The 21,018-nt window shown below is 40.3% G+C and overlaps 1 protein-coding gene across 1 annotated transcript in view; it reads left to right on the plus strand.

The window, feature by feature from the left end:
- The window catches only part of LOC121922578 (GEM interacting protein), a 104,432-nt gene that overhangs the window by 60,498 nt on the left and 22,916 nt on the right, over window positions 1-21,018 (plus strand). The window contains exons 8-14 of the mRNA XM_042452185.1: window positions 1,588-1,698; window positions 2,003-2,083; window positions 3,394-3,570; window positions 4,443-4,580; window positions 8,865-9,055; window positions 12,912-13,036; window positions 17,981-18,067. Coding sequence (XP_042308119.1) covers window positions 1,588-1,698; window positions 2,003-2,083; window positions 3,394-3,570; window positions 4,443-4,580; window positions 8,865-9,055; window positions 12,912-13,036; window positions 17,981-18,067 — 910 coding nt within the window. The remainder of the gene's footprint in view (window positions 1-1,587; window positions 1,699-2,002; window positions 2,084-3,393; window positions 3,571-4,442; window positions 4,581-8,864; window positions 9,056-12,911; window positions 13,037-17,980; window positions 18,068-21,018) is intronic.

Consider the following 21,018-nt stretch of genomic DNA (forward strand, 5'->3'; position numbering starts at 1 on the left):
AAATTTATACTACATTAAGATCTTTAAGACAAGCTCTTTAAAATGAAGTATTGTTGGGGTAGGAAAAATTGATTAGACTGTATATGAATATGGCAGCATAACTGTTCAAGGTATAACATGGAATAATTTAACATGACTCACGTTAGAGGAGGGGTTCAAGTTTATAAATTTTGTAGAAAAAGATAAGTTGTATGATTTTATCATAGAATGTTTTGAATATTTAAAAAAATATTAAAAAAAACAAATTGGAAAAACCTTATAGACTTTTTTGTGTGAAAATAAGAAATTTGGTAATGTTTGGTTTTTACAATTAGGAAGAATAAATTATGGATGCAAGGAAGTTTTGTGTAATTTTAGTGAGTGAGATGTCAATAATTATAATGTGTAAACAGATATCTTCTGGCAGGCATATCCATCTGATTCTATAAAAAACCATAATTAATGCTCCACTCTCGATGACATTCATAGGATTATAGTTGCTTGTATATTTTAAGGCACTAATAGGAATGTTTAATTCAGTGTTAGTATTTTATAGTTCATATTTGTATTGTACTGTATTTTTCATGATGTAATCTTGCTTCGATCTTTGGGTGGAAGCGGGAAATACAAATAAAATTATTATTATTATTATTATTATTATTATTATTATTATTATTAAAATCACAGTAAGAAAGGCCAGAAGTCACCCCCTTTTCTATGCACTCTTTTTATTGCTTTTACTTTTGTTTTTTTAATTTCTTATTCTGTTTTTAAAACATTTAATAAACATTCAATAAAGAAAATAAAGTGCAAAAGTAGTTTGCACTCAGTTATCTCAGAAGTGGGGGAGAGAAAAGGAATTTTGCCATTTCCTACAGACTCAAACACAGCCTCTCTTAGGCATGGGTCAGACCGCCCCAAAAGGGTGGCCTCCAGCGGCCTTTTTCCCTCAGGAGGGATGCTGCAGCCACCAGACTGTGCGGCGTCCTTCCAGAGTTAAAAGAACCTGGAAAAACTGGGTTCTTTTCGTGCCGCTGGACGGACATAATGAGTGCGCCAATGTGCACTCATTATGTAAGCGACACACAGTGGTATGCATATGCTGCGCATTGCTTACGTCAAAATGGTGGCACCTGTATGGATGGGATGCCACCATTACTAAGCCACCACCCCATGCTAGGATTAGGGACTGTGCGATTGGTGTGCAGTCCCTAACCCTAAAATTGGCACCAGCAAGGTGCACTTGGCTTGTCTGTTCCAGGACAATGTTTCCTCCTTAATATTTTTTGCCATCTTGGCTAAATTCTGGTGTTGCTTGACCATACATGTCCCTATTTTCATTGTAAAATGTTTGAGGCTATGTGCCTGCAAAAAGTTGCATTGCTGGTGTTGAGACATGACTCAAGCATGTTCCATGTGGTGAGCTTTTTTTGCATGGACTATGATGACTGTATTGAGCTACTAAATGGAACCACATATACTGCAGGCTTAAAATGTTGCCCATATTGGTATTTCCAATGGAGAACACTGCCATCACACTCATCTCTAAGTAGGGATTTCAGCCCAAATGTCTTCTTATTCCAGTTCCAATGCTTTTTGTTTTTCCAGAACTGCATGCCTCTCCAGACTCTGTACACCATGGTTATGGAGCATGACATAAAGGCAGGGAATGTAGCCCTTGAAACAGCTTCAGTGTTGCATGTGAAAGAATACTATGAGGTACGGCATTTTCTGGCTTCAACAAGGTTATGGATACACAGTCTAACCAAAATCTTATGGGTAAAATGATTGCTGCTGGAGCCCCTCACATAGCTTTGGTGCCTACATTTTAAGAAGAGGAGGGGTGAGGGGAGGGGAAGTTGTGGAAGCCGCAGATATAATCTCTCGATTATGTCCCACTCCCACAGCTCTTTATTTTGTTATAAGGGCATGGTCGTTTTGTAAATATTAGATAGAGCTGCTTGAGATGTCACCTTCTTCCTTATCTCTCTCCTTTGCTGCTATCCCTGGCCTTTTTCTGCAGCCTCTTTGGGCCAAGAGGAATGAAATTGAGAAATGGCGAAAGGAATTCAAAGACCAGTGGCAAAAGGAGCAGAAAAGGATGGTAAGTGCAGCATTAGGAAGGGTTAAAAGGAAAAGAAGTTAGCATCACAGTAGTCACCTGTCAGGTTTTCAAGGGTCCTATTAATGCATGATTTCTTAATAATTTTTTTGGCAAAGTGTAATGAAATCGATGTAGAAGGATGGGATCAGGTAGGAAGGCACTAAGGACTTCCATGCAAATATGTGTATGGTAAGTCTTTTAAGCCTTAATCCAAAAGGACGCAACTTGGCTTCAGGTTAAAAAACAACAACTGGCAGGCTGAGGACAAGCACATAAAGAAACTGGCTGAATGTGCAGCAGCCCAATTCAGAAGCTTTGGGTGAACCACACTCTCTTTGCACCGATTTCAGTGTAGACTTCTGTTTTCACAGATCTGCATATAGAATCTCTTTCAGTTAAATCCACAGGAGTTGCTGCAACATGTTCTCCTGTCGCACTGCCTAGAGCTGTTTTAGTTGTTTAGCAGCAGTAGCTTGAAAGAAATATGGAAAGAATCACCACTTCTTTCGATTTAGCAAATGTAGCTCTTTCACACAACTCAGTTATAGTGCTATGATTCCACTTTAATTACCATAGCTCTTCTAGTGCCTCTGACCAAACTACAGATCTCAGGATTCCATAGAATATTGCCCTGGAAACTAAAGTAGGATCATAATTGGGTAGTGTGAAAGGGCCACTTGTCTACTCAGGCTGCATCTGCACTGCAGAATTAATGCATTTTAATGCCATTTGAACTGCCATTGTTCAATGCTGTGGAATTCTAGAATTTGTAGTTTTGTGAGATATTTAACTGCCAGAGAGCTCTGGTGCTACAATAATGTACAAATCCCAGAATTCTGCAATACTAAGCCATGGCAGTTAAAGTGTTGTCAAACTGCATTATTTGTGCAGTGCAGATGCAGCCTCAGTCTGCTATAAGGTATTCATATTTGCCCATAGGCAACCTACAGCTTTGTTTTATTTTATTTTACTTTATGTATTGCATTTATGTCTTGCCTTTTCCCCAGTATGGGATTCAAGGCAACTTACAATAATTTAATTTTAAAGCCTCATTTGGAAGAACGTCACATGAAAGTCTCATTTGTAAGCCTAAGAGAATATGCTGCTTTCCACAGGAACACAAGGGGGGTGTTCCCATTCGCCTATAAAGCAGATCATGATGCGAATTTTTCTTCCAGGCTCACTTTATCACAAGACTATTTTAATTGGGAACAAAATAAGTTTGATATTAGAATCGGCCCTAGCCTTAGGGTGAACAAAACCATTCAGAACTGGGAACCTGTCCTTGCTAACTCTTGCTCCAATTTCAGAATGATTCTTTATCCTCTATGCGCAAGTCCCGCATCCATTATCTCCAGCGCTGTGAGGATCTGGAGAAGGCCAAAGTGTTAAGTGCCAAGGCAGAAGAAGAATGCCAGGGCATGACAGGCAGTGGTAACAAGCAACTGGAGAAGCGTCGCCGTTACAGAGTTGAAGCACAATTCAAGGTATTGGCTCCAAAAGCTATGCGGTTGAGCACCTTGATAATTGTAGTAGTTTGGCCTCTGATGCAGACCTTGTATTTTGTTATACAGACTCTTGTGTAAAAGAAAGATTAGTAATGTGTAGAGAACAGAACTTGGGAAACTATTTTAAATAATTTCTCCAAAATAGTTCTCATTAGAGTTGCAAGTTTGAAAAAGTTAAGATTTCCCAATTTCTCAGAATTTACTAAAATAGTGCCCTTATCAGGTACTGTTTTCAAAAATGACTGAATGCTACAAGCTGTTGGCCTGTGGCACAAAACACACACTTCTCTTGACCTCAGTGTACCCTAAACACCCACAACATAGCACAAGGCACAGCATGAGCTAGCAATTGGACCATTAGCCTCCTATCGCATTTGATAAAAGCACACCCATGATCTTCAAAGTAATTAAAGAGTTGCAGTTAACTTGCAAAAAGTGTGAAATTATTTCATATTAAGTTAAAATTGCAACTATCCTAATCATACCTCTGTTATTGCAGAGAGACATTAATTACAACTAATTTATTTTGTCATTAGTCTGGGCCAAAACACTGTTAGAGGGTGTTCAAATATCTGAGGGGGTTGGACAGCATGCCTGTGTCAGGTTTTTGTAAGTCTTCAGACTTACAAACATGTAAGTTTTCTGAAAAGAGCCATATAATTGAAGGCAGTGGATACAGACTTGGGAAATCAAAAGGAATGTGTCCTAAAAGGGTATTCCATAGGTCCTTGTGTCACGCACAAGACTTTAGGATGTATTCTTAAGAGTCTGGAAAGGTTAAATTGGGCCAGACTCTGCACCAAGTGAGAAAACCAAGTTCATGCCATATGTCCCTATTTCACTGCATACAGGTTCAGGAATCAGAAGCCATCTATAAGGGATGTGTCTTTGATGCAAACAATCGCCGTCAGGAACTGGAGAAAGCCAGGGAGAGAATCATCTCCCACATCCGCAAACTAGTGTACCAAGGTGATGAGGTACTGACACGGGTGAGTAGTGAACAATCCATGTTTAGTGGTGCCCCTGAACTCATGGCTTGTGGCCTGAATGTGGTGGTGGGAGGATCCCTACCTTAAAATTTCAGGATTTGTTTCCTTCCTCCCCCTCCCAACCCTTTGCATAATCCACTCTGGTAGCCCTGCCTCCCATTACATTGTTAGGAAAGAATTTTATGGTAAGGGAAAAAAATATTTGAGAAATAGTGCCATAATAAACTTGTTAATCTTAATACTCGTTATATTGCTGTTTCACTGCAATAGAGTAACATGTCCGTGTGAGAGTTTTCCACTTATTCCACCACTTCGACCAATTGTGATGACTTCTATTTATCTCATTGCTGCCTCCAGCTGTGAGGGCCATCCACCTGTCCCACTATTGCTGCCAAATGTGTGTGCCTCCACCTGTCCCATCACTATCGCACCTAATGCGGGGACCTTTTACATGCCTTCATGGCTCCTTTGTGAGACTTAAATCTGACCACTGGCCACTACCACCCTTGAACCACTGCTGCCACCACAGACACAACATTTCTGAACTCGTCCACACAAATAAAACTATTGGAGTGTCCTCAAAGGCACAGATGTATAATTTGTTGTTGTTAGCTGCCTTCAAGTCAACCTCAATTCATGGCGACTCCATGGATGAGACATCTCCAAAAAAACCCTATCATCCATTGCTCTGTTAATTTCCTGCAGACTGATGCCCGTGAACTCATTGATTGAGTCTATCCATCTAGCATGTGGTCTTCCTTGCCTTCTGTTGCATTCTACCTTTCCTAGGATTATATATTGTCTTTTCTAGCGAGTCATGCCTTCTCATGATGTGGCAGGCTCAGTTTGATCATCTTGGCTTCCAGGGAGATTTCAGGCTTTATCTGTTCAAGGACCCATTTGTTTGTCTTTTTGACCATCCACAGTATCCTTAGCACTCTCCTTCAGCACAACATCTCCAATGAATTGATTTTCTTCCTGTCTTCTTTCTTAACTGTCTGGCTCTCACATCCATACACGGTGATGGAGAATATAGTAGCTTGGATGATTCTAACTTTATTGTTCAATTGTATATATCTTTGCACTTAAGGTTGTAGTGTATAATACAAAATTTAATTTAAGAAAAGTTCAACATACAGTAAAAGATTACTTATTTAAGTGCCCATCTAGACAGACTGGAAAAACCAGAAAGTTCATGGTTTTGTTGCTATCTTTCCCATTTGTTTGTTTGTTTTGAGATTTACATGATGTTTCTCCCAAGCTGACATATTCACAGGGAACTCCCAGCACTCATAAGTTTTTATTCCCACTCTCGAGGTCAGTTTAAATTAAACCAGTATTTCCCAAAATGAAATGTGTCTCTCCATGGCAGTGTGTTTCTGTTATCCCTGGAGCCATCTAAAATGACTGCCACCAAGAAACATAGCAATTGTTCCCAGGACAGCAGCTTCAACGGAAATCAAGCAAGAGAAAGGAGAATACTAGCAATTTAAAAAATTGATCCCATGCTTAACTAATATAATATTGCTAAAATGTTTTAATTCTTTGACTCTAACTCCTGAATAATAACTAAGAAGGTCTCACTGGAAATTGGTGAAGGTCAATTTCTGAAATGTTGCCTGAGCCTAGATGTGAGATGTTATTGGGGAAGCAGAGGGACAAACCCAAGAGGAGAGTGATGGAAACCCAGGGTTTTTCAAGAAAGAGTTGGGATGCAAAACCATGAATATACAGATAAAATCAAAACAAAAAGAACTGGAAAGCCCTTATTATTCCGGGGACTTTGGATTGTCTGAATAAGCCCTAACACATCTAAATACTAACAGATCCTCAGCTAATCAACTCTAGCTCATATCTCTCTGTCACATTGCTAATTTTGATATACTCATCTCTCTCAGGTTGCTTATACACAGCAGAAATAATAGTTTGACACTGGTTTAACTGCCTTGGTTCAATGCTATGGAATGCTGGGATTTGTAGTTTTGTGAGATATTTAGCCTTTTCTGTCAAAGACTCTGATGCCACAACAAACTACAATTGTCAAGATTCATATGATAGAGCCATGACATTTAAAGTGATGTTAAACTGCATGAATTCTTCAGTGTGTCAGCAGCCCCGCTCTTTTCCCTAGCTAAACCTAACTAATTGTCCTGAGTCTAACTAAATTCATCTCGCTCTCTCTAACTAACTCAGACTAATTCATCTCTATCACTATCTAAATGTCATGCATGCTTTTTAAAAATCACTTCAGATATCCAGTTACTCCCACCATTGTATGCTCAGGGACATAGCTAGGATTTTAGGAAAGGGGGGGGGGGTCCAGACTATGTGTCACCATTATAATGGGGCTTGAGTGTGGTGGCGCAGCAGCACACACCATTCATTTTTCTAATGGAAGGGGTGTCCGGACCCCAAGAACCCCCCCCTCCTTGGCTACGTCCCTGGTATGCTCAGACCCCCCCCCCCCGCCCAACAGATACTTTCGTTATTACATACACATACTTCACATGCATAACAATATTTTACCTTAATTTCCCTAATAAATACATCAGGACTCCCCCCCAAACAGTCCCTAACATCAGAGCCCAGTTTGTATACAATTTTTTAGTAATTTTTTACAACCATAGACAACTCAGGCAATGCTTATTGAATGTTCAAAGCACTTTGCATATGTTCTTTCTAGAATCTTCAAGAAGAGCATTGTAACATAGACAGGCATAACTCTTAATTTAGGGACTGTACATACAGCCAGATTGGGGCCATGGCAGCCTCACGCCATGGCCTTGATCTGGCCTTTCGAGGGCACAAAATGGAACCACAGAAAGTGACTTCTTTTTGTGCCCTCAAAAAGGTGGCATAGCTGCGGTGACACAGCTATATGGCGCTCCTTCGGTGCTGTGTCATATGGATGCAGTGCCAGAGGTGCACCATTACAACACATGCTGTATGGAGCAGTGCATGGCGTCAGGGTGCCCTGGGGAGGATGCTATGCCCCAAGTCTGCCCCCATGCCGGCCTTTCAGGCCTGTCTGTACAGGATCTTAGGGTGCATCTTGGGCCAAATAAAATGGCATCACCTAGTTTTCATAGTGAGCTGTCTAAATGACATACAGGACAATTCAGGCTGAATCTGGGCCTTTTCATTGCCTTGGGGTTTGATCCAGAGGAGAATATTTGTATGTACATTGCTGTGTAAATCTACAGTGCTATATAAATAAACTATATATTTATTAAGAATAATAAATAATGGGGCTTTATCCCAGTTTTGAGCAGAAAATCCACATATTCGTACATGTGTATGGACTGTGGTGTTGGTGTGAGGTGCACGGGGAGTGGGGAAGTAGTTCAGAAATACATACATTCTCCTGCATGGGGGCACAGAGAGAAAAAATCTTGGAGCAACCATGATGGTGTGGTTATGCATATTGCAATTTATTGGTCTGAAGTGTGTTCAAAAGGGAGAGCAGTGAGGAATCTGCCTCAGTGTTTGTAGGAAAGCCTGTCCACACACAGTCTGGGCAACCAGCCAAAGGCTTGTTGCTACACAGCTGATTGCAGAGGTGCAGCACCAGCTAATGAGCAAGCAAAGTAACAGAGCAGTTTACAATCCAGCATTTACTTCGCTTAGCAAGAAAAAGCCTTATGTCCCAAACAAAGTTCTGTCACAAGTTTCAGGTCTGGCAAGAGAGTTCAGCAATATCCAAGTCAGGTGAATGGAATGCAGAATCAACAACACAGTCTAGGTCAAGCCCAGAGTTCAGGAACATGATGGGAAGCCAGGTAGATCAGATAATCTCTGACAACTCCTGGAAGGCAGGTCTGTGAATTTATAGATCAGCAGCTCAATGCAGATGCTGCTTAATTAATTGCTGCTTCCTCAAGCCATCCCTTTCTTGTTTCTGCTTTGTGAAGGTAGATATGGGTAAGTTGTCTTCTGTATCTGGATGGATGGGACTCTCTGCCATCACTGGTACTGCACTCTGGTCAGTAGCTGAAGTTTATAGTTCTGGAACCTCTTCCTGCTCTGATCCAACAATAGGTTGTAGCATGTCCACTGCTTCAGTCTCTGAGTCATAATCCATTTCCATATTCTGGAAGCAGGGCATGACAAACCCTTTGTCAGCTCGTGATTGAAGTGAGGATTGAAGCCTGGGTTTTCTAATAGCTCACCCTGTTTACTAGTAGGGAAAAATTTCAGAGGGATATGAAACATATGTGTCTGAACTTTATCAGTTACAAGAATGTATTAATTTCTTTTATGTTCCCTGGTTTTGTTTTTCCGAAGGTGACACTGAGGATGTTTAAGCTTCAGCAAGCCCAAGCAGAAAGAATCCCTGTTGGATACCAGAACCTGACTGAGTTCTGTAAGCCCTACAAAGTTGGGGAGAAATACCTGGAATTCATTCAGAAGCTGCAGAGGAAAGAACTACCCGTGGAGATTTACAAATTTGAGGAATTTGCCCCTTCAGGGCAAAGGTAAGAAAGCAGTGTCCATATTCCCATCCAAGTGGTATACTTCAGTGCTACCATGAACTTGAAAAAGTTACATTCGGGAATTACAAGTTTCAGAATTCTCCCACCAGCAGGGTCACTAGCCATGTTGGGTAGTCAATCTGAATTGTAGGACTTTACCAGGGAGGAGAAACAAAAAAAAAGCCCTGTTTTTGTTTTCCTCTATACTACCATTGGCTTCTCCTTCCTGTACTGAGCACACAAGTTTCTTCTAGTGGGAGCTAGTCTGCAATAACCTGCAATCTTTTCAGACTTAGGACACACCAGTAGCCTCTAAAACACATTTTGTGGCTTTTTTCTTACTTTTTTTGCCAGATGTTTTATAGCGGGAGTGCTGGTGTTGTGACTCCATTGGGTCAAGTAGTGATCCAGTAGAGTGCCCTGCTTGTCCAGTTGAAGAGCAAAGTGCTAATGCAAAGCTGTAGTCTACAGTCATGTTCAATATCAGCTTTAGTGGTTGGCCCACAGTTGCAAATCCATCATCTCTCCACCATGGCCTAATGGTTTTGGTATGCAAGACAGCCCAGTTAATCACTAGGATGCAGAAGAGCTGGATAACACAACTATTCCAGATGCATGAAAATGGAAGCCAAATCTTTACTGTTGACCCGAGGTCAACATTATGTCATGTGGTACTGTGTCAAAGACTTATTAAAGCAAAAACAAAAGTACTATATCCACATTCTTCCTCTGTAGAAATTCAGCCATGTCTGAATTTGCTTTTCTGGAGGAATAGATATCCTGAAATTAAAATAAATTGTCCAAAGAAAAAATAAGCTGCTTCACTACAGGTTACTATTGATTGTTCCAACACTCCAAGGACAAAACTGCGGGTTATGTAGAAAATAGATTTAGCAGATTTTGCATCGTAAATGACACCCTAACCAGTTAAAGTAATTTCCACCCACAACTTTAAAACAGAAACCAAGGAAACCCAATTGAGGGAAATTGTGTAGAGGGAAATATTTTTTTTGTGAGAGATTTTCTGTGAAGAACTATGAACTTTTCCCTCTTATCTGGTGAACCCTTACAAATGCCTCCTTAGCTCCTGCATTCATGTAAGGAGAGCAAACAGAAGCTTGGGATGCGCATTTAATGGAAACGATGTATAAGCAGCTCTTTAAGAAGCATAAAGGACTTTCCCAAACATTTGTTTCCTTAGCCATAAATCTGGAAATGAAACAGGAAGTACCTGACAGAAGTTTTACCTCAAAAGCCACCATGGCTTTAATTCTTACAAACAACATCTTGAACTAACTGACAAATCAAAACCTAGCAGAGTTTGAAAGATTATTCTATATATTCATGTATAAGACTAGAAATTTTAGTCAAACATTGACCCCAAAACCCTGGGTTGATTTATCAGCCTGCCAATGTAAGAACTGTACTTCAACTCTTATCAAAAAAGGAACCATCCCCTTCTTTGAGTAGAGTGACAAAGGGCAAGAGTTTTAGGAGATTATCGCATGCGCCAGTTTACATGCGGGTTGTAACCATCAGTGATGGAATTTATCACACTGCCCTATGCCAGGTAGTAGGCAGCTTGTAACCAACCTGGGCTTTTCCTACAGCTTTTCTTGAATGGGAAAATCTCATTCATGAAAAGCTGTGGCCAGGCACGGTGCAGTGCAATAAGATCTGTCACTGACTGTTACAACCCACATGTAACCCAGGATGGATTTCACATGTGATAATCTCCTTAGTCAATCCAAGGAGCACCTAAAAGAAGCACCAACCCCCTCTACTATCTCTGCTGTAGCACTGCTTCTGATCTTTTTGAATGCCTGGGTGGGAAGATGGTGGTGGTGGTGGCAGGTCTTTGGCACTTCCCCTGAAAGAAGCACCAAGAGTAGAGGAGGTCAGTGAGTCTTTTGGGCTGTCTTGGGACAGACTAAGCTCTCACTTTTTGCCATTCTACTCAGACACAGAGATGCTTTCTTTCTTAAAGAGTTAATAGTATACCTTAATACCTAATCTTTTATGACATGCACATTTTCTTAGCCCCATTCGCACCTGGTTGCCTCCCCCATACATCTCATAGCCGCCATTTCCCATAGTTCCTTCCTCATCCAGCTAGCCTTTAGAGTGAGCACAGTTTTGCCTGCTGGAATTTTTTAAAGTTCTTTGGCATTGTATTCCTTTGCTTCATCCTTTACATCCTTTGTTTTATCCCCTTAAGATTTACCCCTCAATTTATCCACAAGTCATATTACAATCCATAATTTTGGCCCCCAAACCTTCCCTCGACTTATACATGAGGTTGACTTATAGTTGACAATATACAGTAGCTACAATAACAGGCATGTAGTATCAAATGTTAACAACAAGGGATACCACATGTCAAGGAAAAAGTCAAGGTAACTGCCAACCGCAGCAGGAAGAAAAGAAAGGTGCTGGTGGTTTGGGACTCATTGCTCAAGGGTATAAATGCACTTGTGTGCCAGCCTGACAAGATGAATCAGGAAGTGTGCTGTCTTCCTGGCACAAACATCCAGGATGTCACTGACAGCTTGCCAAAACTCATCAACAACACAGATCTGTACCCCTCTCTCCTTATTCATGTGGACACCAATGACACTGCTATTAGACCAGGTCTAATGGTTTTAAGTTATAAGAGAGTAAATTTCAACTAAACATTAAAAGGAACTTTTTGACAGTTCAGCAACAGTCCAGAACCAATTACCTAGAGAGATGGTGAGCCTCTTTGTCTGTACATCATCAAAAAGAGGCTGGACAGCTCCCTGCTGGGGATGCTTTAGCTAGAGATCATGCATTAAGCATGGGGTTGGTTTCGATGGCCCATGAATTCCCTTCCAACTATGATTCTACAGTCCAAAACACACTGCAGAAATAGTACAGTTTGAGACCACTTTAGCTGTCCTGGCTCTATGCTAGGAAAGACCGGCCATTAAGGCTGGCCTGGGGGCAGAGTCAGGGCATAGTGTCCATATGACGCACACCTGACTCTGACCCCAGGCCGACACGATACTGTGTGCCACCACACATGTGAGTGCACATCATGGTACTCCTCTGGCACTGCGTCCAGATGATGCAGCGCCAAAGGGAGCACTGAAAAGCTGCGGTGCCGGTGACTACAGTGCCCTTTCCACGGCAAAGAAAGGAGATGCTTTTTGTGGCTCCTTTTTGTACCGTGGAAAGGCGGGATCAGGGCTGCAGTGTGCAGTTGCTGTGGCTCAAATCTGGCACTAAAAGGGACAGCTGGAGGCTGCCCCTTAGGGCAGTCTGTACAGTTCCCAAGTTTTGTGAGACATTTAGTTTTCTCTGTCTCATCTGGTGCCACAATAAACTACAATTCCCAGGTTCCCTAGCTCTGAGCCAGGGCAGTAAAAGCAGTCCCAAATTGGATTATTTAAGCAGTGCATTTTGGAGCTATGCTTCTAACATTACTACTAAGTGACATGGAAATGGGGGAAAGGATTGCATGGTAGGAGGTGGAGCACAGGATATATAGGCAAACCAGTTTTATTTGATGAATGGAAATATAAATGGAAGTGCAGCTTTTACTATTGTTCAGTTAAAAGTTTGGAACAGGAAACACATTAGAACCCTACACATTTTAAAAATCTTTATAAAATTGCACTAAAACTCATTTCTGCCTATGGGTTTTTAAATATACCTTAGTGCATAAACAAAAAGAATGAAATAGTGCCTTAATAGTGCTGGGTGCTCTTGTACAGGAATTCCTTCTCAACGACTTGCATTTGAATGAGTTCCTCAGCCTGACTTTTTTGAAAGGGAAAGTAAACATTGGCTTCCTCTGGGAAACTATAAGGGATAAATGGGTCCGTTGCTTCCTCAGGTCACCCTCCAGTGCTAAAAGAAAGAATGCCGCACAATATATTCGTATCTCATCCTCTGCTGTTGACCTCAGCAACTCCTCAGAGGAAGCTTCTGGGAAGCCATCTTCCTCAAGTAGTGAGCAAAGTAAGTTACATGAGATGTGAAGCTAATTTTCTGTCTTACACTTCAGAATTGTTTTATGATTGTTGCTATAGTCTTGCTAGGTCATAAACAGTTCATACTGAAGTGGGAGTGAAGAGGTGAACCAGGCAAACACAGGTGAGGCCCTTCAAAGTCAACACAACTTACATCATTATAATTATGCCTCAGAGACTAATGTGGAACATGTTACCTGTTCCCTTGGATCTCTAGCTCAAGGATGGCCAACTTTGGTATCATCAGGGACCACTCTGTCCTCTAGGCATTGGTTTGGGGCCCCCAGATGTGTTTTACCATATATTACAAAGTTCTGTGTGAGTAATCATGCTTTGTAGTAAAGATGGCCCATTGCATGGCAAAGGATTAAGTGTTGTGGCAACTTAGTAAAATGTGTAGAATTCAAAAGAAGGAGGTATTGTTAAAAACCTAGAAGAGAGAGCCACTGCTAAAGTTATAAAATGTTCTTTGGCATTTGAATTTGTTATTATTATATGTCTTCAAGTTATTTCTAACTTCTGGCACCCTAAAGCAACCCTATGATGGGATTTTCTTGGCAAGCCCTGTTCAGAGCAGGTTTGCCATTGCCTTCTTCACATGCTCAAGATCATCCAGTGTGTTCCCATGGCTGAGCAGGGATTTGATGGCCAATCTCCCAGAGTTCTAGTCCAATACTATGCTAACCCCCTAGTATTTGCATGCTGTAAAACTTTCCCTCACAGGTCAAACTTTGCCCAATATTTTGAATGTATCTTGATAGGGGTTTGGCTGGGTCATTAAAAAAAGAGGGGGACTGAAATTGCCTAGAGATGGAAAAGTTTAAACAGATCCACTCAATGTAATGGGCTAAATACAATGTGGACAATGGCTCTATTAGATAAGTTGTCAAGTAAATCTAGGTAAGTGAAGGGAGAGAAATGCATGGACAATTTTGATAAAACCTAGCTTCCCTTTATTTCATTTTTAAATAAAAAACATTGAGGCCATGTTCTAGAAGCTTTTCGACTTCACAAAAAAAATATTTCTTTTGGTCATCCACCAAAAGATATCATGGCCGATCACAGGGACAAAAAACATAAAAAGAAAGAAAACGTAATATGTGTAAGACTTGTTACCTGTAGTATTAACAGTAATGACACTTCTGTTATTTTTCTCTTGAAAAAGATAGAGTGTGGCATGATGATATATTACAGATTTTATTTCCTTGTTTTCCTCACCTTATGTTGGTTTTCTTTGTTATTATGTGTCTATTAAAATAAAACTAAAAATGAAAGAACAAAGTAGTTTACAAGTGGGCCACCAATTGCTTGCCCCTAATCTTGGGTCATTAAAATACTCCCTGAGTATTTATGTTATGGTTTCTTTTCTGCAACCTTGTTAAGATTTTTTTAAAAAGTTAAAAGACAGCAATAAGTCACTTGGCTAAGCTTTCATTGGGGCATCCCAAACCACATAAAAGTGCAAATACAAGAACAACACCATTTACGTAAACAGTGTTGCAGCTGATGAAGATACTGAAATGGATGGGAAACCTTTGCTTGTGTGTTGGAGGTCTTTGTGTGAGTTAGAGGACTCTTGTGAGGCTTTGCAGTGGGTTGAACCTTTTGATCAAGGACCCAACCCCAGTATGTTCAGGACAGTGGGATTTCCAGGCCCCAGTTTCAGAACCTGATCTACAAAAGGTTTTGCTATTTATCAATATGAATTTACTTTAGAAGACTGGAGGCTAGTAGCTAAATATTTAGCTCTGTGTTTCAGAGCATTTGGGAACTGTCCATCTCTGGAGCTCCTCTTAGCCCCTCTCTGCTCCGACTCATCTGCTTCTCTCAGTTTCTCTTTTTCCTCGCCAACTACTTCTGGACTAATACTTTTCTCTAGTTCTCCCCCAAACTATATTACTTAGGAATCTTTGTTATGTTCTAGGCTTATGTAAAAGGAAAAAGTTGCATTTACATCAGGTATGGCTGCAGGGATGCAAATAGAGGGGGTTTAACATTGCTTTCCTCTGAGGTTGAGAGAGCATGACTTGCCCAAGGTCTCCCACTGGGTTTCTGTGGTCTAGCTTGCTCAGTGCTTTTGGGGGCCATCTTAGATCATAATAAATACAGGCAGACTAGTACATACATATTGACACTGAGATGTTGAAATTCTGTGTTTTGTTTGTGCAAATGACTGGATTCAAATTTGTCTACCCTAAAACAGAAAATGTCACACAAAGGAAGGTGAAGGTATCTTTTATGGGAAGATATCTTTTATAGGAATGTAAAGTTCATAAGAATAGAGTAAAAACAAGCTGGGATTAGTTTTCAGTTTAGCTCTTTATGTATTGCATTCCACACACACAGACTGTGGTGTGATACTAGTCATCAGAGGTAGCTCTCTGAAGAGACTACAAATATTTATCCAGTTATATTATTTCTTATCTATCAGAGCTTCGAAACATAGCCTTTTTTGGACTACAGCTCCCATATATGGGTGAGTGATTATAGGATCTCTAATTCCCTATCTGTCTCCCTGCCTTTCTGTAGTGCATACTGCAATGCTTAACTTATTTGGATCAGCTAACACACGTAGAAAATAAAGTCCACTGTAGTGGTTAGTGTGTTGGACTTTAGGTGAAAAGATCTGGGTTCCTCTTCTTGATACAAATCAAATTTACATTGTGGCTTTATGGCAGTCAGTGTTAAAGTTTAAGACCTCCCTTAAAACATTATTAGGGTAATATGTGGGTGTATTGGACTGAATCCAAGCCAACGTATTCCTCCCTGAACTCACTGGAGGATACAGATGTGCTTCTCACATAGGCCTGCCGGCAGCCTTTTTTCCTCCGGAGGGAAGCCACAGCCGCCAAACCGTGCGGCTTCCCTGCAGAAGAAAAAGAACCTGAGAAAATCAGGGGCAGTGTAACAAAGTGCACCACTGGTGCACTCGTTACATAAGCACTGCCATTGTTACAACGCTCATATGTTCTAAGATTAGAGACCGTGTGGTTGCTGCACAGTCCCTAACCCTAGATTCAGCGCTGGTATGCAGATTTATGGCGGTATGTACCGCACCATAGTTAAGAAATGTATGCCTTATCTTCATGTCATTTAAGTCCTCAAGCTGGCCTGTGCTAATTTTTAAAACATATACTCTGCGTAGAATTAAGAATCCTCTTATCTTCAACAGAAAATAGGAGGGAGATCCCTCCTATTTTGGGTCATGTTTAACTTATAATTTAAAATTTTATTTCTTGGTTTGGTATCTCATGTACATCAGGTTAACATTCCTTCTGCTAAGTGTCTGGAAAGCTATTGGTATACGTCCCCTACTTCCGAACTCTCTTTTTTTTTAACTAAGGATAAAAGTATCCCCATATTTTTCTTATATGATTATTCCTGGGAAGATAGAAAAATCTCTGTTGAGATTGCCTGAAGACAGATGGGTGATAGATTGTTTTGATATGCTGGCCTGGGGGTATATTTTCTACTCAATTAGAACAGGACACCTCCCAAATAAGATACTACAGCCCAGTGCACTTAATTTACTTCAATCTGGTAGGAGCCAGAGTGAATTCCCTGGAGTGGTGCCTGCACATGCCAGAGTGAATGGTTTTAGTAATGCCAGATGACCTGTAAACCTTCCAGCACATGCTCTCCACTGCCTTTAAAGATGATTCTGCCTGGTCCACTTTCCTCTTCTCTCTTATTGGGTTAAGATGTAACATTTTCAGAGTGAACACATTACAGAGTGATTTCCCCTTGCAGTTACTGGTGGTGTTAGCCCCAATCCCACTTCATTACCTAGCAAGTGATACAAAGTAATGATAGAGTGAGGAGCCCTTGTAGGAAAGCACTGTTAGTCAGGTGTCTCTTTTCTCTTTTTGAAGCCAAATATGCATTTATGTGCATACCTATTCATTTTTTTCCACCTCTACTAATAAAAAGACATAAACGAATCCAATAGCACCTTTGAGATTAACTAGAAGGAAATTTTAACATACGCTTTTGTGGACTCAGTCTGTGTCATCAGACGCTTGAAAGCTTATGTTACGTCTTCCCAGTTAGATTAGTTTCAAAGGTGCTCCTTTATATTTCTTTTGATTTTAAAACAGACGAACACAGCTATCTCTTTGAATTCTATTCATTTTTTTTAAATAATCAGAAGAATTGTTAAGAACAGTTGTAAAACTTACCTGGACAGGCCTTTTGGTGTCAGGTATCACCTCTCTCCACCACAGAGGAGACAAAAGCAACTCCTCCCCACAGCAAATCTTGCCAAGAAAATCCCGTTATATGTTTGCCTTAGGTTTGCTATAAGTCAGAAATTACTTAAAGGTGCACACAACAACAACAACAACAACAACAACAGCAAATTGTGGAATGATCTAACAGAAGAGATTCAACAGCTGGATACACTGTCTGAGTTTAAAATGGTGTTAGATACCAATCGCTTCCAACAGGCCTATCCAGAAGGTTTTTAAATTATAAACTGATTGTTTTAATATGTATTCTTCTTTTAACTGATTACGTATTTTTAATGGATTTTCATGTTTCTAACTGTGTTATGTATGTATTGGTTGCTGTATTTTAATCTGTTGTTCCACATCTTGATCCATAGGAAGAAGTGGGTAAGAAGTTGTTGTTGTTGTTGTTGTTGTTTTTAACCTGGGGATGGCTATGAGGTGATAATTTGGTTTGGTTTCTTTCTTGTGTGGGTGCTAACCAATAGGCACTCACAATAATGGTGTATCTCCTTGTGAAGTCAATGATTCTCTTATTTCTGAGATGAAGAACTGGCTTTTTAAAGTTCAACTTAAAAGGTGTCAAAAGCATATGAAGTTTATATGACCAGAGCCCAAAGTACAGGGAAAACTGTGGTATTCCTGCACTACCTCTATCAGTGTAAAAGCAGAAATATACACAACCTTTGTTTTATTCTGTTGTTCAGGTGCCAACAAATCCTTCTGCAGTGACACAGAGAGCCTGGGAGGAAGTACAGAGTGCCAGTCCTTGGATTCATCCACGTCTAGTCCAGGTGAGAGGCAATATAGCCTGTTCTTGCTTATGTCCTGTTTCTTTTTCATAGCCTGGGAAATTATAATCATAAGAGTAGTGATCATACTTCTAAGAGTTATGGTAATACTTCTAAGAGTAGTGAAAAGGAACTTGAGAAGCTTGTTTGGAATTGTTGTCCAAGAGGAGATATAGGCTAAGATTCTCATGGAACCTGGCAGAGTTTAAGCCTCTGCCAGCATGATTTTCTCTGCCTTCTGGGATCCATGGGGTCATTGTCACTGGTGCAGTACATCTAGCCATCTGGAACTCATGCTCATGGCCAATCAGTGACTGAGGAGGAAAGGGGGTCCCATGCACTGCCTAGCTGCAGTTTTTCAGCCAGGAGAAAGGAAATGCTATCCTTGCAGTCCTGCAGCATATTCGCAACAGGTCTGGCTAGGACCTTTCTTTCTTCCAGCTGCAAAAGTACAGCCATATAATGTCCAAGACGTACTGTCTCCCTATCACTGTTTGGCTATGGGTTTGAACCCCAACAAATTCTGGGTTGTCCAGAGGGGGTAGGTGATTGCACAAGGAAGTACTGAATAATTCCTTGTGCAGTGACTGAAAAAACAGATACACTGGTGCAACAGCAGTGTATCACCAACAACTAGCTGTTCATTTTTTTCTCCTCTGTGGTACTTGTTTTACATTAATAAAACAAGCTTAAAAAACCCAAACCTTTAATTGCCTAAATAAATAAAGGCAACTTTACGAACTGGTGGCTCTTAGATAACAGGGGCTCTCACAATCACAGGTGCTATTGAAAAAGCATGCTTACCTATTGAAGTCAATCTTGCCTCCCACAGATGTCACCTGCAGCACTATACATTCATCAGTAGGGAACAGAAATTGAGGAAAAATAATTTTTGTGGACTGCAGATCCCATAATTCTGCAATTATGGTCACTGGCCATGCTGGCTAGGAAATTATGGGGACTGTAGTCCAAAAAGTAACTTTTCCAAGCTTGTTTACAGAACCCAAGCCACATGAGTCTTCAAACAGATTAGTAATCAGTGGACATCTTGAACACCAGTTGTGTTATTTTTTCAGGATCTAATACAAGCCACAATACTTATTGAGGTTTGAAGCCTTTTGTTTTACATTGGTTTCTGTATGTCAAGTGCTTTGGGCATCTCCAGTGTGGTGGGCTAAATGTTTAATATGAATAATATCTTAATATGAATAAATAAGCAAATTTGGACAAAGAGAGATTTCCAGGTGGCCTTTAAGGTTTGCCCTGAGAATGGCATATGACAATAGTTCAACTGTGAATTTTTCAGGTGTGCACAACAATGTCAAATCACTGTTCTCCAGGAAATAGCTTCCTTGGATCCTGTCCTGTGAGAAAGGCTAGGTTGACACTGATAAGAATACTCTCCTTGCCATATCCAGGAAGTGGCTTGCATCCAGGAAGACTCCCAAGCTGTCTCACAAATCTACTTTGTTAGAGAAAATGGAGCCCTATTTAAGAATATCATCTAAAGCAGCATAGCCACCAACTGTCCCAGTTTGGCAGGGAAACTTCTAATTAATCCTCTGCTGTCCCAAGTTTTCAGCTGCTTTTAAAACATCCCAGTTTCCCTTTCTCTCTTTGACATCAGAATACTTCCATTGCTGCCTACTGAGTTCAGGGTGAAAAATTAGTTTATACTAAATTAATTTAGTTGGGGTGGGGGGAGAGGAGGAGACCCTTCCCAGTAGGCAGAAACAAATTGCTGCAACCTATCCTAGCTTATCTGTTCTTCCTCATTAAGAACTTTTCTTATGACCATATTCTGATGTTTCTTGGCCATACCTTTTCAAGTTTTGATCAGAGCAATGTTGAAAGATATGAAATATGTATTTCATACTTTTTCATTTGTAAAGCTGTTCATCATAGGCAACTTCATCTTTTCTACAAGGTAAGCATCTTGAACATTGTAACGTTTTATATTGCACAGAGGCAATATCTCATGAAGTTTAAAACTGCATACCACATTTTCATTTTCATACAAGAGATATCCTATCTGGAGTGTATTGTGGTTTTGAACATCACTAGCTCTTGGCTTTCATGCCTTCCATTTTTGTTTTAAAGAAGTATTTGATTTATGTTCAGGCCACAAGAAGTTGCTGAAAGCTCCATCCACTGGCACCGTGTCCTCCTCCGAGGACTGTGAAGACAGAGATTTGATACAAGCTTATGACAATGGTGAGGAGTCAAAACCAAAAAAATCAAGAAATAAAATCAAGAAATTTAAGAGGGGAGGTGGCCCTGTAATTATATCACACCCAGATGCTACATGGAAAGAGTAATGTATCTGTTTGTAGACACATTTGCCATCCGGCTCAGACAGGACCATCCACAGATCATGAGATTAAACTGTTCTTCAGACAGAAGGTGGAGACTGCACAATTCAGTGCTCTCCCTTATAAAGGATCTCATTGCTATAACCTCACCATTAACACACCAAACATGAGCAATGTAACTACAAATAATACTTCTGTCTTTCCTCACCCTTTCTACGACATGTGATGCTTGTATAGGTACTTGCTTTCTTATCCCTTAATGTCTGATGCCATTTCTAATAATATAAATTATTCTAATAATAGTTTATTAATAATTTATAATAATCATTTATTTCTAATAATAGTTTATTCTAATAATAGTTTATTCTTCCTATCACATGTGCATGCACCTACGTCTAGTAGGAACTTGACTTATCCTTTAACCTGAGGGCAAACTTTAAATAGAAAAATATTATTTTATAATATCATTATAAATAATGATAATATTATCATTATTTATTATATGATAATTAATCAGCAGGTCATAGAATCATAGAATGGTAGAGTTGGAAGAGAACCCAAGGGTCATCCAGTGCAACCCCTGCCATACAGGGACTCTCAATCAAAGTATCCCCAACAGATGGCCATTCAGCCTGTTTAAAG

The sequence above is a fragment of the Sceloporus undulatus genome, chromosome 2, assembly GCF_019175285.1.
Source record: "Sceloporus undulatus isolate JIND9_A2432 ecotype Alabama chromosome 2, SceUnd_v1.1, whole genome shotgun sequence".
NCBI lineage: Eukaryota > Metazoa > Chordata > Lepidosauria > Squamata > Phrynosomatidae > Sceloporus > Sceloporus undulatus.